Source organism: Ascaphus truei, chromosome 6, assembly GCF_040206685.1.
Source record: "Ascaphus truei isolate aAscTru1 chromosome 6, aAscTru1.hap1, whole genome shotgun sequence".
Lineage (NCBI taxonomy): Eukaryota > Metazoa > Chordata > Amphibia > Anura > Ascaphidae > Ascaphus > Ascaphus truei.
The window spans coordinates 14714426-14740192 of record NC_134488.1 but is presented as its reverse complement, the minus strand read 5'-3'; the positions used below and the strand labels follow the sequence as shown (position 1 = coordinate 14740192).

Below are 25767 nucleotides of genomic sequence, written 5' to 3'. Positions count from 1 at the left end.
TACGCCCCAAACGAAAATCAAGTTCAATTTATCCAGGTCCTGCTAGACTCCCTTGATCAATCAGCTCTAGCTTCGTTGCTCATAGTTGGCGATTTCAACATGGCCCTATCCCCCGATCAGGATAGAACCACCCAACCGTCCACCCAATATGTAGCCCAGACCCAACAAAAAGCGACAAAACTTAGAGAGGTCTTAAAAAGTTTCTCCCTCACAGATATTTGGAGGGCCCAGCACGTCGGCCAGAGGGACTATACGTTCTTCTCGGCCCCGCACCAATCATACTCGCGGATCGACTATTTCAAAGGTTCCACAAATGTCCTCCAGGCATCCTCCCACTCCAATATAGGACCAATAATGTGGTCTGACCATGCCCCGATAGATTTGACCCTATCTCTCCCGTTTGTGAAACACACCTCCAATAATTGGAAACTTAATGATACCTTACTGAACGACCCCCAAACAGTAGATACGATTCGACACAAACTAAATATGTTCTTTGAACAAAACAAAGGGTCAGTCCCCCTAGCGTCAACACTGTGGGAAGCCCACAAAGCTCAAATCAGAGGGGATCTAATCTCCCTAGCATCTTATAAAAAAAAGCAGAAACTAAAAATGCAAAAAGAGCTAACTGAAAAAATAACTACCTTGGAACACCAGCATAAAAAGTCATCTTCCAAGAAACTACTCAGAATATTTGAAAAAACTAGGACCGAACTAAGACAGTCCCAATTAGAGGAGGTGGAGAGAAAACTTAAATGGTCCAACCAGAAGTTTTATGACAAAGGCAACAAAGCTGATAAACTATTAGCATCAAAACTTCGGGGCATAAAAACAAGGGGCCAAATTACTAGAATCCACACTAAAGGAGGCCACACCACTTATATCGAAAAAGAAATAGCCCAAGAATTTTCAAAAAATTATACAGATCTCTACAATCTCCACCCCCCCAACCAAGACCCAGTAGACGTAGACTATATCTCGCAATTTTTAGCAAGATGTAATCTACCATCTCTCACGGAAGAGGAACTCAAAGCCCTAAATGGTAAGATCACCCAGGAGGAATTGGCACAAGCCATAAGCACCCTTAAGATAGCCAAAACCCCTGGTCCAGACGGTTTCTCAAACGCCTATTATAAAAAATTTAGCATGCCGCTCTCCCCCTTTCTACTCGATATGTTCAACTCTTTCCTAGAAGGAGCCCCGATCCCAGGCACAATTACGGCTGCCAACCTAGCAATTATACACAAGGAAGGAAGGGACCCGCTGCAATGCGGTAGCTACAGACCAATCTCCCTGCTTAACACAGACCTGAAACTCTTTAGCAAGATCCTAGCAAACCGGTTAAACCCTATTCTCCCCAGACTAATTCATATAGACCAAGTGGGATTTGTGTCAGGAAGACAGGCCTCTGACAACACCCGCAAGATTATTAATATCATTGACCACGTGCATCTCAACAAACTCCAAGCCATGATCCTCAGTCTAGATGCCGAGAAGGCCTTTGATCGGATGAAATGGACCTTCCTAGACAAAACCCTGCTCAAATTCGGCTTCTCAGGCCCGTCTCTAGAGGGGGTCAGAGCACTCTACCAGAACCCCACGGCATACTTAAAATTACCAAGAGGACAATCCAGTCCGATCCACATTAGAAACGGAACCAGACAGGGCTGCCCCCTATCCCCCTTGCTATTCGCAATATCAATAGAACCACTGGCGGCCCAAGTTAGAGCAGACCCGAACATCACAGGTGTAACTATAGCTGACAAAAACTACAAAATATCCCTTTTCGCGGACGACGTCATTCTGACCCTAGCTAACCCACATATCTCCCTGCCCAATCTCCACAAATTATTAGATGAATTTAGTCAGGCCTCAGACTACAAGATAAACAGGGACAAATCTGAGGCACTGAATATATCCCTCCCCGAAGCCACATGGAAACTTCTCCAATCAAACTACAAATATAGATGGAACTTGTCCCATATAAAATACCTAGGAATAAAAATCACTAAAAAGTACTCCATGCTATATAAAACAAACTATCCCCCCCTATTTAGTCAAATAAAGAGAGACCTAGAGACATGGAATACATACCAGATCTCCTGGTTCGGCAGAATCGTCTCCGCTAAAATGAATATCCTTCCCCGACTGTTATACTATTTCCAAACCCTTCCAATCCCAATACCGTTAGCCGACCTAAAAGATATTCAAAAGCAAATAATGCAATTTATATGGAAGTATCGGAAACCCCGAGTCCCGAGGTCAGTGCTCTTAGCAGCTAAAACGAGGGGTGGACTAGGAGTACAAGATGTGGTCAGATATTACCACGCGACCCAGCTCAGACAAGCAGTAGTCTGGAACAGCCCCCCGAGTACAACCTGCTGGTTAGAAATGGAGGCTAGCTATATATCCCCTCTCCCCCTCCCTATATTGCTATGGTCCCCAGAATATAAAGGAAAACCTCCCCAGAAATTTGAGTTAGGAGCAATGAAATGCACGTGGTCTATCTGGTCCAAAAACAGAGGGAAATATGGCCTAACTTCTCCCCCCTCCCAACTCACCCCCATACTTGGGAACCCTGAATTCCCTCCGGGATGCACCCAAGCCCAAATCGGTCTATTTCAGGACCTTCATATTAGCACGGTAGCGGATCTGCTGGAGAATAATGAAGCTCTGTCCTTCCAGGAGCTCAAAAACAAATTAGCGGCCCCCCACCTCCCCATTTTTGCATTCCTACAGCTACGACACTTTCTCAGAGCTCTGTCCGCGTCCTCAAAATTCCCCCCCATAACCAAATTTGAGTCCCTCTGCCAAGTGAGAATACCAGAAGGGACTAATTACGTCAATTTACAGAATAATCGAAAATTCCCTCCCCTCGCCCACACATGCCTATATGCAAAAATGGTGTATAGACCTGGGCGTACCCCTAGACCTCGAGGAGTGGGAGGACATCTGGGAGGCAGCCCCCAAAACTTCAATCTGCACAGTAACAAAAGAAAACATATACAAAATACTATTTCAATGGTACCTGACCCCGAGTAGATTGAGCCAGATCTTCCCCGGCGCATCGGACCTGTGCTGGAGAGGATGTGGACAGAAAGGGGACATGGCCCACATATGGTGGACATGCCCCAAAATCCAGAAATTCTGGACTAGAATCCAGAGCTTGCTAGACGAGACCCTGGGCCTGGAGGTCCCGCTGGACCCTCTGACATACGTGCTGGGCAGCCCAATGGAGGACATCCCGGCCCCCGAGGCCAGACTGATGTCGGCCATACTCACGGCCGCGAGATTTACAGTTGCAGCAGCCTGAAAACAACTAAAAGCACCCTCACGAAGGACAGTAGTAAACAGAATAAACCTAGTCATGAGCATGGAAAGGCTAACAGCAATGCTCAGGCAAAAAATGCCACAATTCCACAACACCTGGGAACCATGGATAAGTCTAGGAATCTCGACACCAGACTAGACCCAATTACAAAAAATAACCCATCTCCCCTCACTTACCCCCCGGCACTGACAATAAGAGAGGAACTCCCTAACGCCCCCCCCCCCTCCTCCGACCCTCCCCGAAACCTGCCTCCCCCCCCAACCCATCTTTTGTCGTTCCCATCTATCCCCCCCCAACCTGAGTCTCCCCCTACCCATCTCTTTTTTGACACAAAACTGAGAAAAGGCTTTATTGAGACTGTCTCCATAGAACACAACCAAGTCAACTTAATCCTATCCGATTGTTAAATACTGTACTGATTGTAACCCCTGAATGTACCAACTTTTATCTGTCTCCAATAAAGGAAAAAAGATTGTTAAAAAAAAAAAAGTGTTTGTCTCCAGTGACAATAACATGGTCTCATTTGAAATAAATTATCAAAAACTATATTACATGGTGTAAAGGAGTGAAGGAGTTAACTCCCTCTGCAAGGATATAGAAACTGCACACTGGTGTCAGGTTTCCTGTCAAAGGTGTGTTAAATTAACTTCTGATTGAACAGGGTTTAAAAGGCAGGAAGTTCTGTAACTGATTGTCAGAGTTCTTGTTCCTGATGTGTATGAGAGGCGGGTCACTGAGGATTGCCTGTGACCCTGCTGGGATTCACACCCATCACCAACCGAGCTGCAGCCTGCAGGCACAAAGGCTTCTTGTTCACCTGAGGGATTTGCCTGGGAACAGTGGGGACCCCAAAGCCCTGCACCACAGAGAAGACTGCAAAGAATCAAGGCAGTAGTGGACCTGAAAGACTTGCTGGGAACAGCAGGAATGCAATGCCTGCATCTGACATTAACCTGGAGAAACAGGAGATGGCAGACCGGCACTCTAATAAGGATTTTTGACATTGTTTCCTGATGTTGTGTTGTATCTTTTGGGACTGGTAACTGGGCTAGCTAGCCAGCCAGGTAGCTATGGCATCTACTGTTTAGTAAATCTGTTTAGGAAATTAAAAAGAAGAGGCAGTAATTTAGATTCTTAAAGTCAGAAGGGACGGAGGCATCATATCAGAATTATAAGATATGTAACAAACATTGCAAAATGTCAATCAAATTAGCAAAAATTGAAAATGAAAAAAGGATTGCAATAGAAAGTAAGATCAACCCTAAAAAGTTATTTAAGTACCTTAATAACAAACAAAAAAATAGCAAAGAAAATATAGGACCATATCAGTGTGAGATGGGCAGGCAGATTATTGGAAAAGGGAAGAATCAATTGCAATAACAGTGCCACAGTAGGAAGCCACAACCTCTATATTAACAAACAATTGGTTAACTCAGGAAGAAGTTCATAGGTGGCTTGATAACATTAATGTAAATAAGGCACCTGGTCTCGATGGCATACATCCAAGAGTTCTTAAGGAGTTAAGTTTAGTAATAGCCAAACCATTACATTTAATATTGAAGGACTCAATTTCCACAGGCTCCGTACCACCACATTGGCATAAAGCAGATGTGGTGCCTATATTTTAAAAGGGGCTAGATCACAACCAGGGAATTACAGACCTTTAAGCATAACATCAATAGTGGGGAAGGTTTAGTATGGGATAATATTCAAGGAATATCTAGTGTAAAATACCATTTTTAGTAATCGTCAGCATGGATTTATAAAGGGTAGATTGTGCCAAACTAATCTTATAGGTACAGTATCTTAAGGAGGTACTGTAAGTAGGAATTTTGACCAGGGTAATGCAGTTGATGTGGACTTAGATTTACTTAGATTTGGCAAAGGCTTCAGTTCCACACAAGAGGTTAGTGTACAAAATAAAGAAAATTGGATTCAGTAAACATATTTGCACCTGGATTGAAAGCTGGCTGAAAGGATAAACTTTAGTGAGTTGTCGTAAATTGAACTTTTTCAGGTTGGGCTAAAGTTGTGAGTGGGACCCCTGCTTTTTAACTTGTTTATTAATAACCTTGAGGTTGCATAGAGAGCAAAGTCTCCATCCCTGCTGATGGCACAAAATTGTGTAAGGTAATAGAATCAGAGCAAGTTGTAATTTCTCTCCAGAAGGACTTGTATAAACTGGAAACTTGGACAGGTAAATGGCAGATGAGGTTTAATATAGATAAACAAAGGTTATGCATTTTAGAAACAAGAATAAACAGGCACCTTCAGCGGCAGATTTCAAAATCCACTACCCCTAATCACTTACATATGCCGGCTATATTTCTGACACCCTTCACCTCCTTCCAATTTATAGCGGCAAATGATGCTGAGGACATCACCAAAGTGACATCACACTGTGTCTCGTTACGATGGTAACATAACGTCTTAACGTCATTTGACGCCACAATGTCACGTTGCAATGGCAATGAGACGGCGTGTGATGCCACGTTGTTGAAGTCCGCGACGTCATTTGATGCTTTGAATCGAAAGGATGAAGAGAGCAGCAGAAAGGAGACCGCAAGGAGGTGACCGGGATATTTAAGTCACTTCCCATTAGGTCCTATAGGCCCAAGAGCATGGCAAATGTATTTGGGGCGGACATTTCTGCTGCCCCCAAATTTTGCCTCCTGGGCCCGGGCCTAACAGGCCTAATGGAAAATCTGACACTGGGCAACTTACAAATGAAATGAGGATAAATTGGGGGAATCCTTGATGGAGAAGGATGTAGGAGTGCGCATAGACAGCAGGCTTAGCAATAGTGCCCAAAGTCATGCAGTAGCTGCAAAGGCAAACAAGATCTTATCTTGTATTAAACCGCAATTGATAGAAAGGAAATAAACATAATTATGCCCCTTTACAAAGCATTAGTAAGACCACACCTTGAATATGGAGTATAGTTTTGGGCACAACGTCTTAAAAAAGATATTATGGAACTAGAGAAAGTACACAGAAGAGCCACCATATTATTAAAGGGGATGAAAAATCTGATTTATGAGGAGAGGCTAGCTAAATTAGATTTGTTTACATTAGAAAAGAGGCGTCTAAGAGGCGATATGACAACTATATATAAATATATTCAGGGACAATACAAGGAGCTTTAAAAATAACTATTCATCCCAAGGGCAGTACAAACGATACAGGGTCAAAACTTAAGGGTTGGAGGAAAAGAGATTTCACCAGCAGCAAAGGAAAGGGTTCTTTACATTAAGCGTAGTTAACATGTGGAATTCTTTACCCATGGAGATAGTGATGGCAGATACAATAGATAGCTTAAAAAAAAGGTTGGACATCTTTCTAGAAATGAAAGGTATACAGCGATATACCAAATAAGTAAATACGGGAAGGATTTTGATCCAGGGAGTAATGTGATTGCCAATATTTGGAGATAATATGAGAGGTAGCGCACAGTACCTTAGTACTTTATACTCGAAACACGTACTGTAGGAGGTTTTTCCTCTATGCAATTGTCTTGCCAATAAATCCTATTTTTGCATGATTTGGACCCCTCTCCTTCATTCGTTGCCTGTGCGCTACCTCTCATCTTATCTCTGGATTCGAACTCAGCAGCTGTATGCCTTTACCAGCATCAGGAAGTGGGTGATATTCTGTTAATCTTTTCCATCAAGAGACTGTGAGTACTTATTGCTTGCTATTGAAATGGACACTCCCAATGAAAAAGAGGGCTTGTGATTATTTCACTCATCCCTGTTTTCAGGGAATATTTTGGGAGTCTGAATACTTCATGGATATATACTCACTATCATTTTTCTATATGGTCATAGTCTCACCCACTGTTCCATTATATTCTGGATTTTATTCATCATCATTGGCCCTGTATTAGAGCACCCTTTCCACTTCCAATATCTGCCAATATTTGGAGCCAGGAAGGAATTTATTTTTCCCCTTATGAGATATCATTAGATGATATTTCACTGGGGGATTATTGTTTGCTTTCCTCTGGAAAAATATACTGTAAATACAAATAAAGAATAAGTATACATTTAGCAGAGGTAGAACTTGATTGACGTATTTCTTTTTTCTACTTTGCTACTTTGCAGTAATAATAACTTCAGGTTAATTGTGGGTAACTCTAAAGTCCCAAGTGCTAATTTACCAAAGCAATCCAGTATTAAAAAAATATGTTTTTAAATAATCATCAAGCTAGCTATTACAATAAGACATTTATTATGTGTTCAAATCTGGAACTGCACCTTTAACACCTTCTGTACATTAATCTAATATATATAGATGTAGCCGTGTCACCTCTTACCTCCGGTGCCGGGGAGGGGGACGGCTGCGGTGTGTGGGAGTGGTGGAGCTCCACGGTGTACCTGGCAAGCGGGGGCCACCATCTTGTAGTTCGCTTATGTGCAAATGCAGCGTGCGCATGCGCAGAGAGGCAAGAAGTTCCAGCGGGCATTCTGGGTTCACACATGCGCAGTGGAGTCTTTGCGCATACGCAGTCCCCAGAGTTGTGGCGGACATCTTAGGTGAGGCCCCGCAAGGGACTACATGTCCCAGGAGCCTGAGGGACATGCAGGTAGAATGTTGACACAGTTTGGCAGAAACTGGCACTTGGAAGAAGGGGAGAACCGTTGAGATTGTGTCTAGGGAGCAGTGCTCCCCTGGACTAGGACTATGTTTGTCCCTTAGGTCCCAGATAGGTCCTAAGTCCCATTCTAGATTGTGGCTACTAGAGGGAAGACCCCAGACAGGGACACTACCCTTTAGTCTTATAGTGTCAGGTGTAGCTTCAACGAAGAAACATCACGCAGTTTGGATCAGACCACAGGCAACTGTAGACATTGGGAGGCCCTCCGGCTGGAGCTCCCTCAAGAGGCGGATGCTCATGCAGACCAGAGAGAGAATATTCAGCAGACATCATGGGATCAGACAGATCCTTTTTGCTGATTCAGCGGTACCTGGGTACTGGAGTGCCCAGGGAGGAAAAGTACACCAATGGTTCACAGGGGTAGCGCTACTCCCTACACATGGGTGGGACATACTCTCATTGGGGGGTACACCAGGGGTATTGGTGCCACGCACCCTAGGTACTTTGGGGGACAGTCACCCGGTGTTGTTATTATTGTATTGTGTGTGTTAGATTGCATGGTACCGTTATATCGTTATTCTATTGTCAGTAAACCAATTGTTATATACTGCACCGACACACTTTATTCAAGCAAATACCCGGTATGTACCTGGCAGATACCTGGAATGCGCCACTCCTAACCTCTGACAAGCCCCGTTGCATTTGCCTTCCCAGCCTGGGTTCATGCCTGGCTAATGGGCGGCTGATCTGTTAAATGATAATGATTAGGATTTAATAGGCTGCAATGCTTCGCGTGTCTACCAGATGGCATAAATTCATGAATTGTAATGCAGTTTATATATATATACTGTGCAGTATTGCAGCCAGCGGGAATAAAATGCTTCAATCCCTGCTTGGAAAATAACTCAATGTACTCGGGCAGAAAACAGTCACAAACCTCAATACACCCGGGTATACCCGAATTCGTGGGACTAGCCAAGCTCGAATAAAGTGTGTCGCCAGTGTACTGGTGTGTGCATCATTTCACTGTAAGTGGTCCTGAAAGGGTTTATCCCGCTGTGCTCGGATCCCTCTCTGGTGGAGGCGCTGCACCGAGGAGAACGAGAGCTCATCCCAGGCTCCCAGGTGCGAAGGTTCAGGCTCCCAGGTGCGGAGGCAACAGCTAACAGCAGCACACGTACTGTAGTTCCCTTAGACACAGATAAAGGGGGTTACATATACAGGCATACCCCGGTTTAAGGACCCTCACTTTAAGTACACTCGTGACTAAGGACATATCGCCCAATATCAAATAGAAGCTCGCGCATGCACCTGTCAGGATGTCCTGAACAGCAATACCAGCTCCCTACCTGTATCGGAGCTGTGCGCAAGGGGGAGACTATAGAGCCTGTTACAAATGCGTTATTTACATCAGTTATGCACGTATATAACGATTGCATTACAGTACATGCATCGATAAGTGGGAAAAAGGTAGTGCTTCACTTTAAGTACATTTTCGCTTTAAATACATGCTCCGGTCCTATTGCATACGTTAATGCGGGGTATGTCTGTGTGTATATATATATTATATATAAATATATATATATATATATATATACACAGTCGCGGCCGCCTTTAACCTAATGCGGCTTTCTCTGCGGGTTTTTTTTAAATACGGCGGCGCGCGGCTTTTTTTTTTTTGTTTTCCCGAGCCGCGGGCGCTTTCAATGATAAGCGCCATTAGCGCTTATCTGTTGAAGCGACCGCCGCGCGGGAAACTCCGTTCAAATCGGAGAAAAGACCCGCATTTATCCCGGCAAGCTTTAGAATAAGCCTAGCCGCGACTGTATATACTACAAATTCTTCAAGCCTAAGGCATGTGGAAAACATTTGCAAGATTTTTAGCTGTCAATTTCTATCTAGTTCTTTTTTTAAATAGCTTGTGAATACTTAATGTTGTCACATTTGCTCATTTACATATCAAATGTGCATATCACATGGAATTCATAGGCCAAATTGAATTTGCTCGAAAAAAGCACTAATCTGACAGTTTAGACTTGAGAACTGTTTAATGAATAGTCAGAAGGTTTTCCATGTGATATTGACCGTCCTTGTATGAAAATGCCATTCTTGAAGTTTAATGAATAAGACCAATAGTTGGGATCGCATAAAGCTCTGGGATAGAGGGGCCTATTCTAGTAGCTTTGATAAAATTGTTGCCATCTCGAACGATGTGACATCTGTGTTAACACAGTATTCAGAAAAAGAATCAGGAACCATTTCATAAAGTCTCAAAACGTTAGGAAGGAAAATGCCAATTTCATACGGGACAGCAACGATGGTATCTCAGCCTTTCTTTATGTTCTCCCCCATGTGATCTGGCTGCAGTCTGTAAGAGCTGCATAGAGAGTGCTGTACAGAGAGAGCCGCATCTCCCTGCACTTCTCTTACAGGCGATCGCACTGTTTCTATTTACATTTTCTCTGGAGCTGAACCGCATTGATTTCAGCCTGTAACTTGGGAAGCAGGGGGTCCACGGGACTGAAATCAATGCGGTTCATATTAGGAGACCCCCTGCTATAATACTCTGTGATTAAAATTAAGGCAATGAAGAGGTTAATCCGGAGCACCTAGTTTCTTGTGGATACAGGGGGTGGATGAAGGGGGTAGTTGCCCCATAGTGGGTGGTTAGGGCTGCTGGAAGGTTGTGGGAGGCGTTAACTCCTTCACTACCATAGCTGTGGGAACCACTATGGTAATGAAGGGTTAACCCCCCCGTTACCCACCCGAGAGGTCTAACCACCCACCCTGGGGCAACTACCCCTTCACCAAATACCTCTACTCCTAAGAAACATTCAAATATAACAACCCTACTACGCACCCTAACACATACAGTACAGTAATGGGCAAAATAACTAATATCCATGTCACGGTAGACCAGGTCTCTTAACACGTTTATATTTATGGGATCAGCCAATAGGCAAAACAAGGCAGTAAAATAAAGTTAGTTTTATTGGCATAAGCAGTTGAAATAAGAAATTCAGTGCTCGTGCTGCAGATGTAGAGTTTGCTGGAAGCACTAATCCCCTTGCAGCATGTATGTGGAGCGTCTCCCCAACTGACTCCTAAAGCAAGGTGACCCCTGGAATGGGGGACACCTTGTAATGTTTATAAAGGGTAATAAAACCGCTCATCTATGTATATATGCGTATGTATATAGGGTAAAGGCAACAGGTGCTCAGAGGGAAAAAATGACTTATATAGCAGAGTAGATCCCAAGAGGATCAAAAAAGACTCCCTCATATATCGAGCACTCAATGTTGGGGTGCAATGGTAAGACTTACAGTGGTCTATCGGTTAAATACCGTTGATAGGGCAAAATATGCCCATCATGGCCGGAAAGAGCTAGGAAAATAATAAAGTTTTATTCAATTAATTTCAGATAGTCAAGTTAAAAACACATATAAAACATTCAAACATTAAAAAAAAAAAACATTAATGTTTTTTTTTTTAATGTTTGAATGTTTTATATGTGTTTTTAACTTGACTATCTGAAATGAATTGAATAAAACTTTATTATTTTCCTAGCTCTTTCCGGCCATGATGGGCATATTTTGCCCTATCAACGGTATTTAACCGATAGACCACTGTAAGTCTTACCATTGCACCCCAACATTGAGTGCTCGATATATGAGGGAGTCTTTTTTGATCCTCTTGGGATCTACTCTGCTATATATGACACCTTGTAACGACAAGAAAATAATGCACACAATGCGCACCAGGGATTAAAATAGGTAGAAAATATTTATTAAAATCAAAGATAACTGAGGGGATCCAACCCCACCTCAGTACACATACACACTAGATCTGGGTAAATATAACAGAAATACCCACACAGAATAAAATGTATCTACTTAGACTAGATCTAAACACAGTATAACAAAAAATAAATTAATAAAAATACATGAATGTTCAAAATAAAGGATACATGGACCCAGGTATATGCTAATAATAAAGCTGAACAACTGCCTGAGTCTGAAAGGGGGAGACGGGAACTTACACTGAGGTTCCAAGCGGGTCCCGCTGGTAAACGTACAAGAGTCCGGACAACGCCACCGCAGAGATGTAACCACCGCACGAACTTCCTGCAAGCGCCGTTTCAGCCTAACAGCATACGCGCAGAGTGACCTGTCATGACCTCTACGCGTTTCGCACTACGTGCTTCATCGTGACGTCGTGAGATAGGATTTAATAACAGAATTCTGTCCCTGAAAAAGCTCCTTTGCTGGAGGGAAACGCGCATTGGACGCGCAATGTTGTCAGTCTCCTACTTGGAGCTGTTTTAATGTAGTGTTTGTAGTCTCCTGGTTCACTGTGTATAGATCTCAGTATTTGGTTAGTTAATCCTATCTCCACAGTCAGTGAGCTTGCTATCTCTGCTCTCCATGACATGTGTGCTCACAGAGTTTAGGCTGTGAACTCGCCAGTTACATTGCTGTGAGTGTGAGTTCCATCAAGTGTTAACTTACCAGTATTTTTACTGTGAGTGTTAACGTTATCACTCTGAGTACTTGTACTTCATCACACTGACTACTTATTACTGAAGTAGTCAATGGTAATTATTGCAGCAGGTTCGCTGGATACTTACTCACTCAATCGCTCGCTGACTTGTATATACATACACATACCATTGAGTCTCACAGTTGACCCAGAGGGGTTTAATGCCCTGACATAGCATCTTGTGTCCTCCACTTCCCATCACCATTAGGTTGTACTGGGATAGCATAATTATGTATTTGATGACATGGGCGCTTGATATTGTTGATTTAATTCATTTTTAAATTCACTTTACACAATTCTTTGGTAATATATTTTTTAAGTAAATTCATTAAAAGTTAACTTTTACACGTTGTAGGTGTGCAGTTTAGTGAATTCTTTTAGGGGCACAATCATTTTGTGTTTCCCTTCCCTCTTTTCTGATTCAAAACAAAGCTGGCTTCTCTGCTATTTCAAACAGAGCAACTTTGAAAAGCCCACCGCAGCTTCATCGACTCCCGATTGGTTGCGCTACTCTCTCTCCTGGTCAGCACCTTACATATGCTCCGCTGGGCTATCTCCAGAACGGAGGGGGGAAGGAGCAGCCAATCAGTGAAGGGGAATCCCTCCCCGACAGCAAATAGAAAGAGGGGCTCAACCCTCGGATAACATCAGGGAAGGAGGCGTGCACAGAGACTCGAAAGCTGGGTGAGCGGGAAATATGATTTTAACCAAGAGGATCAGACTATATGGCTGCTTCTTCTCTGGCTAACTCATTGCCTCCTGCTGAGCCAGCTCAACCAGGTCTAGCACTGACAAAAGGGTGTCCCTTTGTAGTCCGGATCTGGCCATTCATTTTTATCACTCACCAAGTGCTTTCTCACCTCTGGACAGCCTCTCCCTTTTGTACTACGTACCCTATGTAGACTTGCTGGCACCATAACTAATCGCCCGGGCAAGCTACATAGAGCAATAATAATAAATGTATAAAACATTGAAAAACATATTTTAAAACATGGCGGACATTGGAGAGACTCGGGGCTGTGTGGGATATAGGATGGGGATATCAGGGCTCAAAAAGCAGGCGTCTGGGAGACACAGGCCAGTCCGGTGTAATTCTACTTGCGTACCGGCAAATCCTGCCTGCATGTCGGGTAGAATTAAAGTACTACAGGTAGCCCCAGTCCCCGAACTCCTGCAACAAAAAGAATTGCAGTCTTACCTAAATATCCCACCTAAAACTCACACACAGCAAGTTTCACAAGTCTGGGATACAGGGAATATGAAATAGGAAAAACAAGGTCATTATATTCTCCAACATGTATCATCCCTGATCCCAGTCTTATGGAGGTACTGTACCAGGGACCCTATGGGTTCAGGGGTAAGCAGAGTCTTAAACCGTTATTAGATAGCCAGGTTATCCCCTCCCGTCACAATCCACATCTGGATAACAGCTCATTTGTCCATTAAAAAATAAAACATTATCCAGCCAGCATAAAGTAAATTAAAGTTTCACTTACCCCTGCCAGGATGAAGGCCATCCTCATCACCGTCGTCCGCACCCTTGTCCTCTGTGGGCAGCAACAGTGTCAAATGTTACACCCCCAATCCGATTGGCTGGTGTGCCATGTGACTGTGGTTTTTTTTAAGGATATGACGTTATTTTAAAGGGAGGGAAGCCAGCCAATCAGGAAGATTATGTTTCCCTCCCTTTAAAATGATGTCACTAGAAAAATAATGTCTACCATCACATGGTAAAGCAACCAATCGGATTGGGAGATATACCATGGAAGGCATCCTATGGTCCACCCCCAATCTGATTGGTTTTAGTACCATGTGATGGCAGCTATTTTTTTTAAGGCTGTGACGTCCCTCCCTTTAAGATGACGTTGCATCCTTTAAAAATGCCATCACATGGTACTACAACCAATACTTGAAAAACCTACAATTTAATAGCATAAAATACACTAGATTACGGTACATTTACAGATTTGTTTTCTACAAGATGTTGGTTAATTTTTAGAATGAAGTCTACAAAATATAAGCATGTTTTTCATTGATACTTTGCAGCCACTGCAACGTTTTGCCAATTAGGTCATACGTTTCTTAGCAGGATGACACATGTTGAACGTAGCAGGATGACACATGTTGAACGTAGCAGGATGACACATGTTGGATGTAGCAGGATGACACATGTTGGATGTAGCAGGATGACACATGTTGGACGTAGCAGGATGACACATGTTGAACGTAGCAGGATGACACATGTTGGACGTAGCAGGATGACACATGTTGGACGTAGCAGGATGACACATGTTGAACGTAGCAGGATGACACATGTTGGACGTAGCAGGATGACACATGTTGGATGTAGCAGGATGACACATGTTGAACGTAGCAGGATGACACATGTTGGACGTAGCAGGATGACACATGTTGAACGTAGCAGGATGACACATGTTGAACGTAGCAGGATGACACATGTTGAACGTAGCAGGATGACACATGTTGGACGTAGCAGGATGACACATGTTGGATGTAGCAGGATGACACATGTTGAACGTAGCAGGATGACACATGTTGGACGTAGCAGGATGACACATGTTGAACGTAGCAGGATGACACATGTTGAACGTAGCAGGATGACACATGTTGAACGTAGCAGGATGACACATGTTGGACGTAGCAGGATGACACATGTTGGACGTAGCAGGATGACACATGTTGGACGTAGCAGGATGACACATGTTGAACGTAGCAGGATGACACATGTTGGACGTAGCAGGATGACACATGTTGAACGTAGCAGGATGACACATGTTGGACGTAGCAGGATGACACATGTTGGACGTAGCAGGATGACACATGTTGAACGTAGCAGGATGACACATGTTGGACGTAGCAGGATGACACATGTTGGACGTAGCAGGATGACACATGTTGAACGTAGCAGGATGACACATGTTGGACGTAGCAGGATGACACATGTTGAACGTAGCAGGATGACACATGTTGGACGTAGCAGGATGACACATGTTGGACGTAGCAGGATGACACATGTTGAACGTAGCAGGATGACACATGTTGGACGTAGCAGGATGACACATGTTGGACGTAGCAGGATGACACATGTTGAACGTAGCAGGATGACACATGTTGGACGTAGCGGGATGACACATGTTGGACGTAGCGGGATGACACATGTTGAACGTAGCGGGATGACACATGTTGAACGTAGCAGGATGACACATGTTGAACGTAGCAGGATGACACATGTTGGACGTAGCAGGATGACACATGTTGAACGTAGCAGGATGACACATGTTGAACGTAGCAGGATGACACATGTTGGACGTAGCAGGATGACATATGTTGAACGTAGCAGGATGACACATGTTGGACGTAGCAGGATGACACATGTTGGACGCAGCCAGATGAAGGGTTGTAATAATGTACATATCCTGGGCAGGATTGCTTTTTCAGAGCTGTTACTCATTTACAAGAACAATTGATGTGCTCAGTGCAGTGTGCTATTGGAAGAAAAGCCACTGATAATACAAAGCAACAAGGCAGGTATTTTCAAACTCATTCATAAATATATAATTCAACTCCGCTCCTCGGCAATGACAGGTATTAGGCAATGTTTACAGGGACCTTGGCTAGGATAAATAATCTGCAGAGGTTTTGTTGTGTCTTTCCATTATAGTGTATATTCCATTAATGCTCTGAATGAATTCATAAAGATGATGTATATGCGAGCAACTAATATACTAAAGTGCTAACGTGACATGAACCTCTCTATGCTCCATCTATTTGGTTTGGATAATTTGTCCTGATGGAAACTCTGACCACATTTATTATAGTTAAGCATTTATTGTTCCAATTGTTTTTTGTTTATTTCATAAACATAAATTGCAGCTGTTTGTTTGCAGCACTTTCTTACAGTGGTGGCTGCCAAGATTCACCACATTAAAAGGATCATGTGGCATTGCTTCAGGGTTTAGTGTTATGATGACAATTATTTTCCCAGTGCAGCCAACTTCATGCACTATACAGTAGAAAAAAAATTCACAATGGGGTCTAAATATCAAACCTATTTTGGAGTTAAATCGATACTAAAAGAGGTATTTACATTGTGCGTCTCTCAAAATCAATATATCAAGTTATTGGTATTTTTTGCCACATTATTGGTATTTTTTGCCACTTTTAACCCCTTTGCATCATCTTGTGATATGAAGAATATCAGTTGTTGGAGATATAAAAGAATTACGAGTCACACATATTTTATCGAATTCTGCATTTCTGGCAATCGTCATTTTCCCTTTTTTTGTTAACAAAAAGCTATTCCTATCTTGTACCTAATACAAATGAGATAATCATATGAATAAAACATGCAAAAGTTACTTAATATGTTTATAACATCTGTTGGAGCTGAACACAGATTTAAAAAAAATGTGTAAAAATACACTTTTAGCTACAATGCTTCATACTGTATACATTGTCGTCGAGCCTAAAAAGCTCAAACATTGACAGCCTACTTTATGCAACGATTCACTAACTTGATATGAAACCACACTGCATGGGGTCTTGTTGTATAGAGACAGTAGCATCCTAATCAAAACCCAATCCATCCTAATTTAAGTACCAACACAGGCACACATACACTAGGCTTCATTAGGATATATAATATTAAGCTAAATTAACTTCATGTTAATAGTAACGCCGGTCTAAAAGAGAGAATAATGTACTGTTAACCCAGTTTTGCTTACTTAAATAGCTTACTGTAATTTTTTAACAAATGTTAGTGATAATGAAAAACAAAAGAGGTGTTTACCCTAACATCACCTATCCAATAAAGTCCGGTAAGGTTAACGCAGGGATTTAAAATTACTGTATGTTAGCTAATTCACATGTAAACTTGCTGTTTCTACCATTTAGATACTGAAATGGGGCTTCTTCAGGATCGCAGAGTGAGAGAATAATGTCTGTTACTGCTTTAGGTAATATCACATTATTTGCCTTGATTTAACGAAGTCTAGTGTATCTGTGTCACGGGAGACCAGGCCACCTTTTAAACCGGGATCATAACATTGAGCAAAACAAGGAGGTAAAATAAATTGTGATTTATTCCTTGGAAACAGACATACACACAATGGATTACAATATACAATGGAAAACACATTTACTGGGAGATCTGGGCTAAAAAACTAACCTTTCGTAGCTCAAATAGTCCATAACACAAAGACTTTAGGTTACCAGTGTTTAGCCCGAAAAGTCCTGGAACTCCAATCGGCAGGTAGTTCCAGACGCCACCGCTGTATCTCTTCCGGAGATGCCAAAATCCCTTGACTGGGAGATAGTACCAAACGTCCTGGTACTCTTTTTGGCGTGTAGTTCCAGTCGTGACCGCTACGTTCTCTTTTCAGTACTTGGCCCCTTGAAAAGCGGGACTTAGGGAATGTCTTGTCTTGAAATTTCTGAAGCTGGCTCATGTCTATTTCTCCAAGAGCATCTTTCGGTGTTTTTGAATTTGCCACTGCTGTCTTGGTGCTTAGAATCTGAGGTCCAGATTGGCTGCTGGTTTTCTTATAGTATTTCAGTCCCATTCATGAAATACTCGTGCCAATCCGAGCGTGGGAGAATTCCTACCAGACAATCAGAGACTTGCCAGTCAACAGGAGCCGGGCAAGGATGGATTCGAAATCTGACAGGGGAATGCGCCAATTTCCATTCATGCCAGGACGAGAGTACTTGAGTCTAACTCCTTCGCCCAAATGGCTTTAACACCTTTAACACCTGGCAATCTCTATGGCTTTCAACTGTGGGACCCGAGCAGACTCGTGGTGCCAGGCCACATGGTCTCTCGGAACCACGGACTTGGAAATCCCCAGCTCATATACAGTGCATAAACATATACAATGATAGACAATGTCAGAAATAATAAAAGTGTGTGTGTGCCGAGCACGCGCATTTTAAGTGAAACTTCTTTGTCTTTTGTCACAGTTTTGTCACTGTGTTTGTATTTGTAAGAATGATATTTTTAATGAAAAATAAAAAATAAAATTTCAGTGCCAAAACGCAAAGAAGTTTGACTTAGAACACATGTTTTAGCTATTTGCACTTTTATATTTATAGTAACTGGGAATTCCGTGTGTGTGTGTGTGTGTGTCAGTCAGTCAGTCCATGTGTGTCAGTCAGTCAGTGTGTGTCAGTTAGTCAGTCAGTGTGTGTGGGTGTCAGTCAGTGTGTGTGTATCAGTGTGTGTGTGTGTCAGTCACTGTGTGTGTGTGTCAGTCAGTGTGTCTCTCTCTGCTGGGGATTGTCTGAGCTGTCCCTGTCCCTGAGTCCCCATCCCTGAGCCAGCCCCTCTATCTCCTCCCCTCCGGCGGAGGTATGGAGACACGGGGGGAGAAACAGGGGGTGTTCAGCATCCACAGGCCAGACCCACCGCTGCCAGAGTCCCCTGACCCGAAGTCAACCACCCTTCTCTCCTCCTCCCCCCCCCAGCAGAGATATGGACACGACGGACGGATTTTGTGTGTGTGAGGGGGGATGTAAGGGGGTGTGTGTGAGGGGGGGTGTGAGGGGCTTGGGGGGAAGAGGCCCCGAGAGAAGCGGATGCCCCCTTGTTAGCCGCAGCTGGGTTCAGCTGTCCACATAGACAAATAGGATGTCCTCGTCTGTACCGTAACTGCTGCGCGCCTGCTCAAAGTTGCCGACGCTTGTCTGACACAATCCTGGGGACGGAGACAGGAGATCAGACCAGCCTGCGCAGGGTTGAAGGGTTTATAGAGGGAGATCATGATGGTTATACAGCGAGAGGCAGGGGCTGTCAGTGGCACCAGGAATCTGACCTGATTATCGGATACATTTTTGGGGTGGCCAGAAACTCTGGACCCATTCTACCTAGACACATCCCAACAACACTATCACCGAAAAACCCATCCTGAAGTTCATAACCTGAACATCTCCACTGGTTAGCACTCCTGGAAAGGTAAAACACACATAAATGCTTTATTGCAATAAAATGCATGTGCCATGATGGGGTTCAAGAACTGACACTCTAATCTCCCCAATAGGGCCCAGAGGTAACCAGCCGACATAAGACCTTTATTTATGGCCTGGTTACCGTCACAATCTGTGCCACAGAGGGTTATTCACTAAATGGCAATCCCTGCTGTGACAAAAAGGGCTGCAGGACGGTTAAAATGAAGGTTAAGCATGGTTGTGCTGTCCTTTTCATCAGAGTCGCTATCTGTGACCAAGGGTTATTGTGAGGCACTCAAATTGCCTGTAAAAGTATTTTCCAAAACCACGTGAAATTATAATTCTTTATTGTACTTTGAAAATAGTGGTCCTGTGTATGTAATGCCTTAAAACGTGTGGGGTGCAGTATCACCCTGTTGGACATGGGGTGCAAGATCAGTGAATGGGCACATATCCCCCATTTCCAGCCTGCTTGCCAGGACTTGGGAAAATCAGCAGGAATGGGCAGAGTCCGGGGAAGGTTCTCACCAAAGATGTCCACTGATTTTGCCCACAAACCGGAACCAGAGTCATTATAGGGACCTCAAAATTAGTGCAATCTTATCTGCGTTCGTGGAACTCGGAGCCGAGTCATCTCGTCTGGCAATAGTGGCCATGTGCGCTTCTCTGATTGGCTGATTCGTATCTCCTGCTCAACCTGACATCAGGATCGGCAAACAGCCAGACCTGTAACCGCACCCTCTCTCCTTTGGTTCATCCGTTTATTCTTTCCACCGCACTGTGATTGATCGAATGCCATTTCTTCATAGATTTCACGTATAGGGGAAAACTACAAATTCCAGTCCACTCCAGGCAGTCGGATGTTACTCATGGGTACTTTTGGTGAGCGGAGACTACTTGGAAATATGAGCCAGCTGTGATCTGGAGACTTTATAGTCATGGAGGAGGCCTGATTTAATTATATATATAACATTTATATAGCGCCCTTATTCAGGGCACTGTACATTATTTAATAAAGCAAATGTGTGGTTACATATAGATTTGATTATACAGTAATTGTTAAGATGTCATTGTGGTTGGTAGGGGTTTCTTGGTTAGTGGGCAGGGGTTGGGGTCAGGTCTCTGGTTTTAGTCTTTTTGGTGGCATGTTGATGGATCTGACAGTGGGGATAGTTGAGGTAATTGGATCGGTGAGGTGGGTGACTTTGGAGGGTTTTTGAGAGACTTTAGGAAGTAGTGAGGGTAAAGGAGATCATGGATGTTGGGAAAGGTGGGGTGAGGGAGGTGATGGGAAAGAAGGTTAATAGGGGATTATTAAATGTTATGGAGAAGGGATTGAATTTTGAGTTTGCTTCTGAAGATAGGGAGGGGGCAGATTGAATATGTTAATATGTTAGTCATTTGTTAGCATTTGTGACAGGAGTAGTGTGAATCAGATTAGGAATCACTGGGGAAGGGAAAAATAGATTTATGAGAACTTGTAAAGGGAATTGCGGGAGACGACCTGGTAAAGTGGGCTTATGTTGCGCCATTTAATCCCAGTTAACCCTGCAAGTACCGAATCTGGCTATTGTATGTGTTTTATACAGGTTTTTTTTGTGTGCGTGTTTTAACTATGTTTATTGTTTGTAATGTTCCCTGTTGGCTTTTGTCAGAATAAACCCCTGTTTATCCCTGTGTAAGTCGTATAGTGTTCCGTGACACCTGCTAGTGATCATTAATGAGAATGGCTGTTTACAAGAGTAACAGCACTTGCCGTTTGGTGAACTTCCACAAAGTCAGAGTTAATGTGTTTTTTTCCTAAATGCCATAATAGTGGAAAAGCCTTCCAAACACATCACAACAGATGGTCATTTCTAAATTATATGTTGTTTACTTTCTAATAAAACACAGTATGATCTGCTGGCTTCCTGGGCAGAGGTGCACATTGCAGGCTCTTACAACACAAAAAGCCATCAGGGTGATGATTTATAGAAAAAACGACTGCTAGTGCAGCAATGGACCAGATTAATAAAATATATATATTTTACACTAAAATGTTTTCGTTTTTTAATGCAGAAGATATCGTATGGGAATATCCAACTGAATACAAAAATTAATTCACTCTATAAGTAGAGGATGAGGAGATTAAAATGCTTTGATCAGACATTAGAGTCAAAGCATCTGCCTACAGTATTATATTTAAAATATATAAAGCACTTCCCCCACCCCATTTTCCTCCCACAGACTTCAGCATTTGCCCATTAGAATCTACTATGAAAAGGTGCTATGCAATTGGCAGATACAGAACCAAAAGTGAGTTAAATTCAAGGAAGACATAACTGAAACGACTATGTTGTTTGGGAGAAGAAGACACTACAGGGTCTATTCACTAAACTTCGATAAGTTCAGTGCATTACTGATCGATTTGGCATGTTCTTACTGCACGATATGAAATTGGTGTAAAAAAATCAAGTTTTTTATTGTGCGCTAAAAAATGGCAATCGCACTAGTTGGTGTTTGCTTAATGAGTGAAATGTTGCTCCAGCACAGAGCTGGAAGAGCTGCACAGAGAGAGCTGCCTCTCCATGCAGAGTTCTTACCGGCGATCGCACAGTTTTAATGTAATTTTTAATAACACTGTATTGTAGCAGGGGGTCTCGAGAGCTGGCCCGCATTCATTTCAGACTTGGAGACCCCTGCGGTATGGGGTGCCGGTGTCTTTGCCATGTTTAAATCTCTCGCGTCTCATGACAGGGACATTTAAACAATAAAGGGAGATAACAGCACCACATATTGGCGTGTAACTCAGGAAGCAAGGGGTCCCTGAGGCTGAAATGAATGTGATTCAGCTCCGGAGACCCCCTGCTTCAATACTGTGTTATTAAAATTAACATTTAAACAGCTTCATTACCTTAGCAGCTAGCCACTAAGACAATGGTGGGGTTAAGCCAGAGTAGCTGGTTTGTGGTAACTGCTATGGTAATTAAGGGGTTAACCCCTTCCGTTACCCACTTTAGAGTCCTAACCACACACCCAGGGGCAACTTCTCCCTTTACCCTCTCTCTACCCGCAAGAAACATTAAAATACAAAAACCCAACTACCCCCCCATCATCCTGCCCCCCCCCCCACAACACATTCACAACAATAATGGATACAGTTTCTATTATCCAGACCTGGATAATAGCACTTTTTCCCAATAAAAGTAAAACATTACCTAGTCAGCATAAAGTAAATTGAAATTAGATGTACTGTATGCATTTTTTGGCAAATGTTTGTGTTTATTTAATTGTAATGTATTTTATTTTTTTAGATTTTTTTTAGGTTGCCCATTCAATGCCAATGCAAACCCTTATTGTGGGCATGGTTTACTCCAGTGGCAATCAGTGGGTTTATTGGCAAATGTTTATTTAATTTGTGTAATGTGTTTTATTTAGTACTTGTTTTTTATTTGTAGCTTGCCCATTCATTGCCATTGTGACAATTCATGTCCATAGTGTAGGCATGGTTTACCACTGTGACAATCAATGGGTGGAGGGTGTGGGGGTAGTTGTCCCATGGTGGGTAGTTAGGCCACCTGTGTAGGTAGCGGGGGAGGGGGTTAACCCCTTAATTACCATAACGGTTACTAACTGCTAAGGTGATAAAGGGGAAGTAGCCTTAGATCATTTTTTCATTTTAATGTTGATGCCCATGGAAGATGCAGAGGATGTGAAGGAAGACGAGGATGGCCCTCATCCTGGCAGGGATAATTACAACTTTAATTTACTTTATGCTGTCTGGGTAATGTTTTATTTTTAATGGGCAAATTTGCGATTATCCAGATCTGGATAATAGGAATTTTGTCCTGTATATATTTTTTTTATTTCTGACATTTTTTCCTAACGTGTACCCCAAAATACCTACTTACCCTATATGGGTATAAGGGTAAATAATACCAGGAGTTGGATGAAATATTATATGACAAGAACTATTATAGTTTAACAATTTGAGTTCCTTACCATAATTAACTCCAAATTTTCCCATTTTGGCTTTTAGAGGTGGGCACTACAGTAGTTAGGAACCCACCATTTCCCTCCCATTTGTTTTAGTTTTTTAAATGTAGTTTGCACTGTTTAGATTTTGGGGTATTTGTTATATCTTCATTAAAAGCTAATATTGTCTCTCTCTGAATTGACAAATCCATCTGCTTTGGTATTTGTTACCTAGTTAGATTTACCCTTGCCATAGCCCATTTTGACTTTTAGTGGTGGGTTTATTTATGCATTAGGTGCATACTAACTATTTCACGGTCACAGTTGTTCACTTACATTTTCACATTGTTAATCAATATTTGTATCACCCATCTTTATACCTTTCACTTCAGTATGCCCATGTAACGCCTGTATGCCCGCAGACCTGGCCAGTCCCCAGTACTGAGGTGGGTAAGGGTATAACACGCACCGACAGCAGTGAGGGCATGCCCGGAGTGTGGTAATGCGTTACCAGGCCTGGTAAGAAAGGGTTAACATATACTTGCAGAGTCCGGGGTGCCAGAGATTGGATAGTAATGTCCGTGTGCCAGAGTTCAAGAATTGGAGAGAGCAGCGTAGTAAAGTCCGTAAGCCAAGGTTCAAGGGCAGGAGAAAGCAGAGTAGTCAAATCCAAAGCAGTACAAGTTCAAGCCAGGGGAATCCAAACAGGAGCAGGGACAGGAACCAGTGTTGGAACAAACAAGGGAGCTAGGCATAGACACTGCACACACAGGAGCTACAGGAAAGCTATGCAGAGCAATGAGTAAAAGGACAGAGTGGGGTTATAAAGGAAGGAGAACCAATAAGGGAGAGAGGAGGAGCAGAGGGTTGAGTGAGAGTTTGCAGGGATAGGTCTGAGAGCAGGGGAGGAGACATGGGAATATTTAAGGGATATTGCTTGTAAGCCACGGGGGACGAAGCTAGAGTTTAGGGACGGCAGATAACTGGAGCGTGTGTGCGCGCCCTCTGTAAGGGTACTATGCGCGTGCACCGCGCGTGTCACAGAGCGTGAGGGCCGCAGCGCCATGGGGGCGCTCGACAATGAGGGTGAGAGGGACGGAGAGGCGGAGGAGCAAGGTAATGTGGAGGCTGGGGGATTAGAGACACTCGAGTGGCCGCGGGCGGGAGCAAGTGATTGCGAATGTATATCACTTTTGCTCATTTCAATGCACCTACTCGTTGGGGAATCTGATACTTTTATAGTATTCCCCTTGACATGTTATCCTTCCCCCTACCCTCCTTTAGACTAGAATAATATTTTGTTTGCCACCTTTCCCCCTTCCCTCACTCCTATTCGCTCTTTGATATTGGACATCCCTCCATTTTGTGTAGACTTTCCATTTATTGCCTCAGTGTGTGTGGGATTTTTGAGAGTGCACTGTAATAAGAGCTTTTTGAGATCCTTTGGACCTCGCATTATTCTTGTCATAGTTTTAAAGTGGAAAGAATTTTGTAAAACTTAAAAAATACATGCAGAAAGTAAGCAAATAGGGCATAGGCACCGGTAATTGTATCATCTTTAATTATACTTTTTTTTTAGGTGTGCAGCATTTATTTCATATACTTGGGCACCTTTGTAACTGCCAGACCTGGTGGTACCTGCCCAGCAAGAGGGATATGAATTAGCTGGGGGAAGTTGCTGCTTGTCGGTGCGTTTCCCATTGGCTAATTCATATTTCCCGCCCACCCAGTTTATCAAGCCGGCTTGGCACGCCCCTTCCTCTGACATCAGCAGCCAGACGAGCCCCTGTTCTGATTGGCTGGTGGGAAAAGTTCCTACGCTCTGATTGGTGGGCAGTCCCTGTTCCATGTTAGACATAGAACATCAGTCAATGTAAGGGGCTGCGCAATCAGAGCTCTCTCTCAGTCTCCCAGACTTACAGGTAACCTTGGAACTTGGTCCAGTGACACGACGGCAGGTTTTCCCAGGTGTGTTGCTCACAATAGCAAAGTACTAGGCATTGAGGTGTCAGGGAAGCCTAGCCTAGCTGAGGAACAGTTCTAAGGAATAATGTTACTTGTTCCAGGTTTATTCCAGTGACGTGGAGCGGACAGGGTAAGCCTTTGCTGAAGCAGGTGCCCTGCACCTAGTTGAGGCCAGTTTTCTACCCCAGATCCCCAGTAAGTGTGATTTTGTCTGCATTTTGTATTTCATTGTGTGTACGCAGGTTTACCCGAATAAACCTAATTTTATTCCACCATCTTGTTTTGACTAGTGAATGATCCCAAGAAAATATAAATGTGTTAAAAGTTCTGCTCTCCCATGACAATCAACAATTCCCTATTCCAGCTGTATCCTAATGCACTCATTGGTTATACAGAAGGCTGTCTTGACTTTCCTGCT

The 25767-nt window shown here is 43.2% G+C and overlaps 1 protein-coding gene across 1 annotated transcript in view; it reads right to left on the bottom strand.

The window, feature by feature from the left end:
• Positions 1-16342: 16342 nt before the first annotated feature.
• Positions 16343-25767, bottom strand: part of LOC142498004 (uncharacterized) — a 32845-nt gene continuing 23420 nt past the window's right edge. Inside the window, exon 4 of the mRNA XM_075606513.1 lies at positions 16343-16491. Coding sequence (XP_075462628.1) covers positions 16343-16491 — 149 coding nt within the window. The remainder of the gene's footprint in view (positions 16492-25767) is intronic.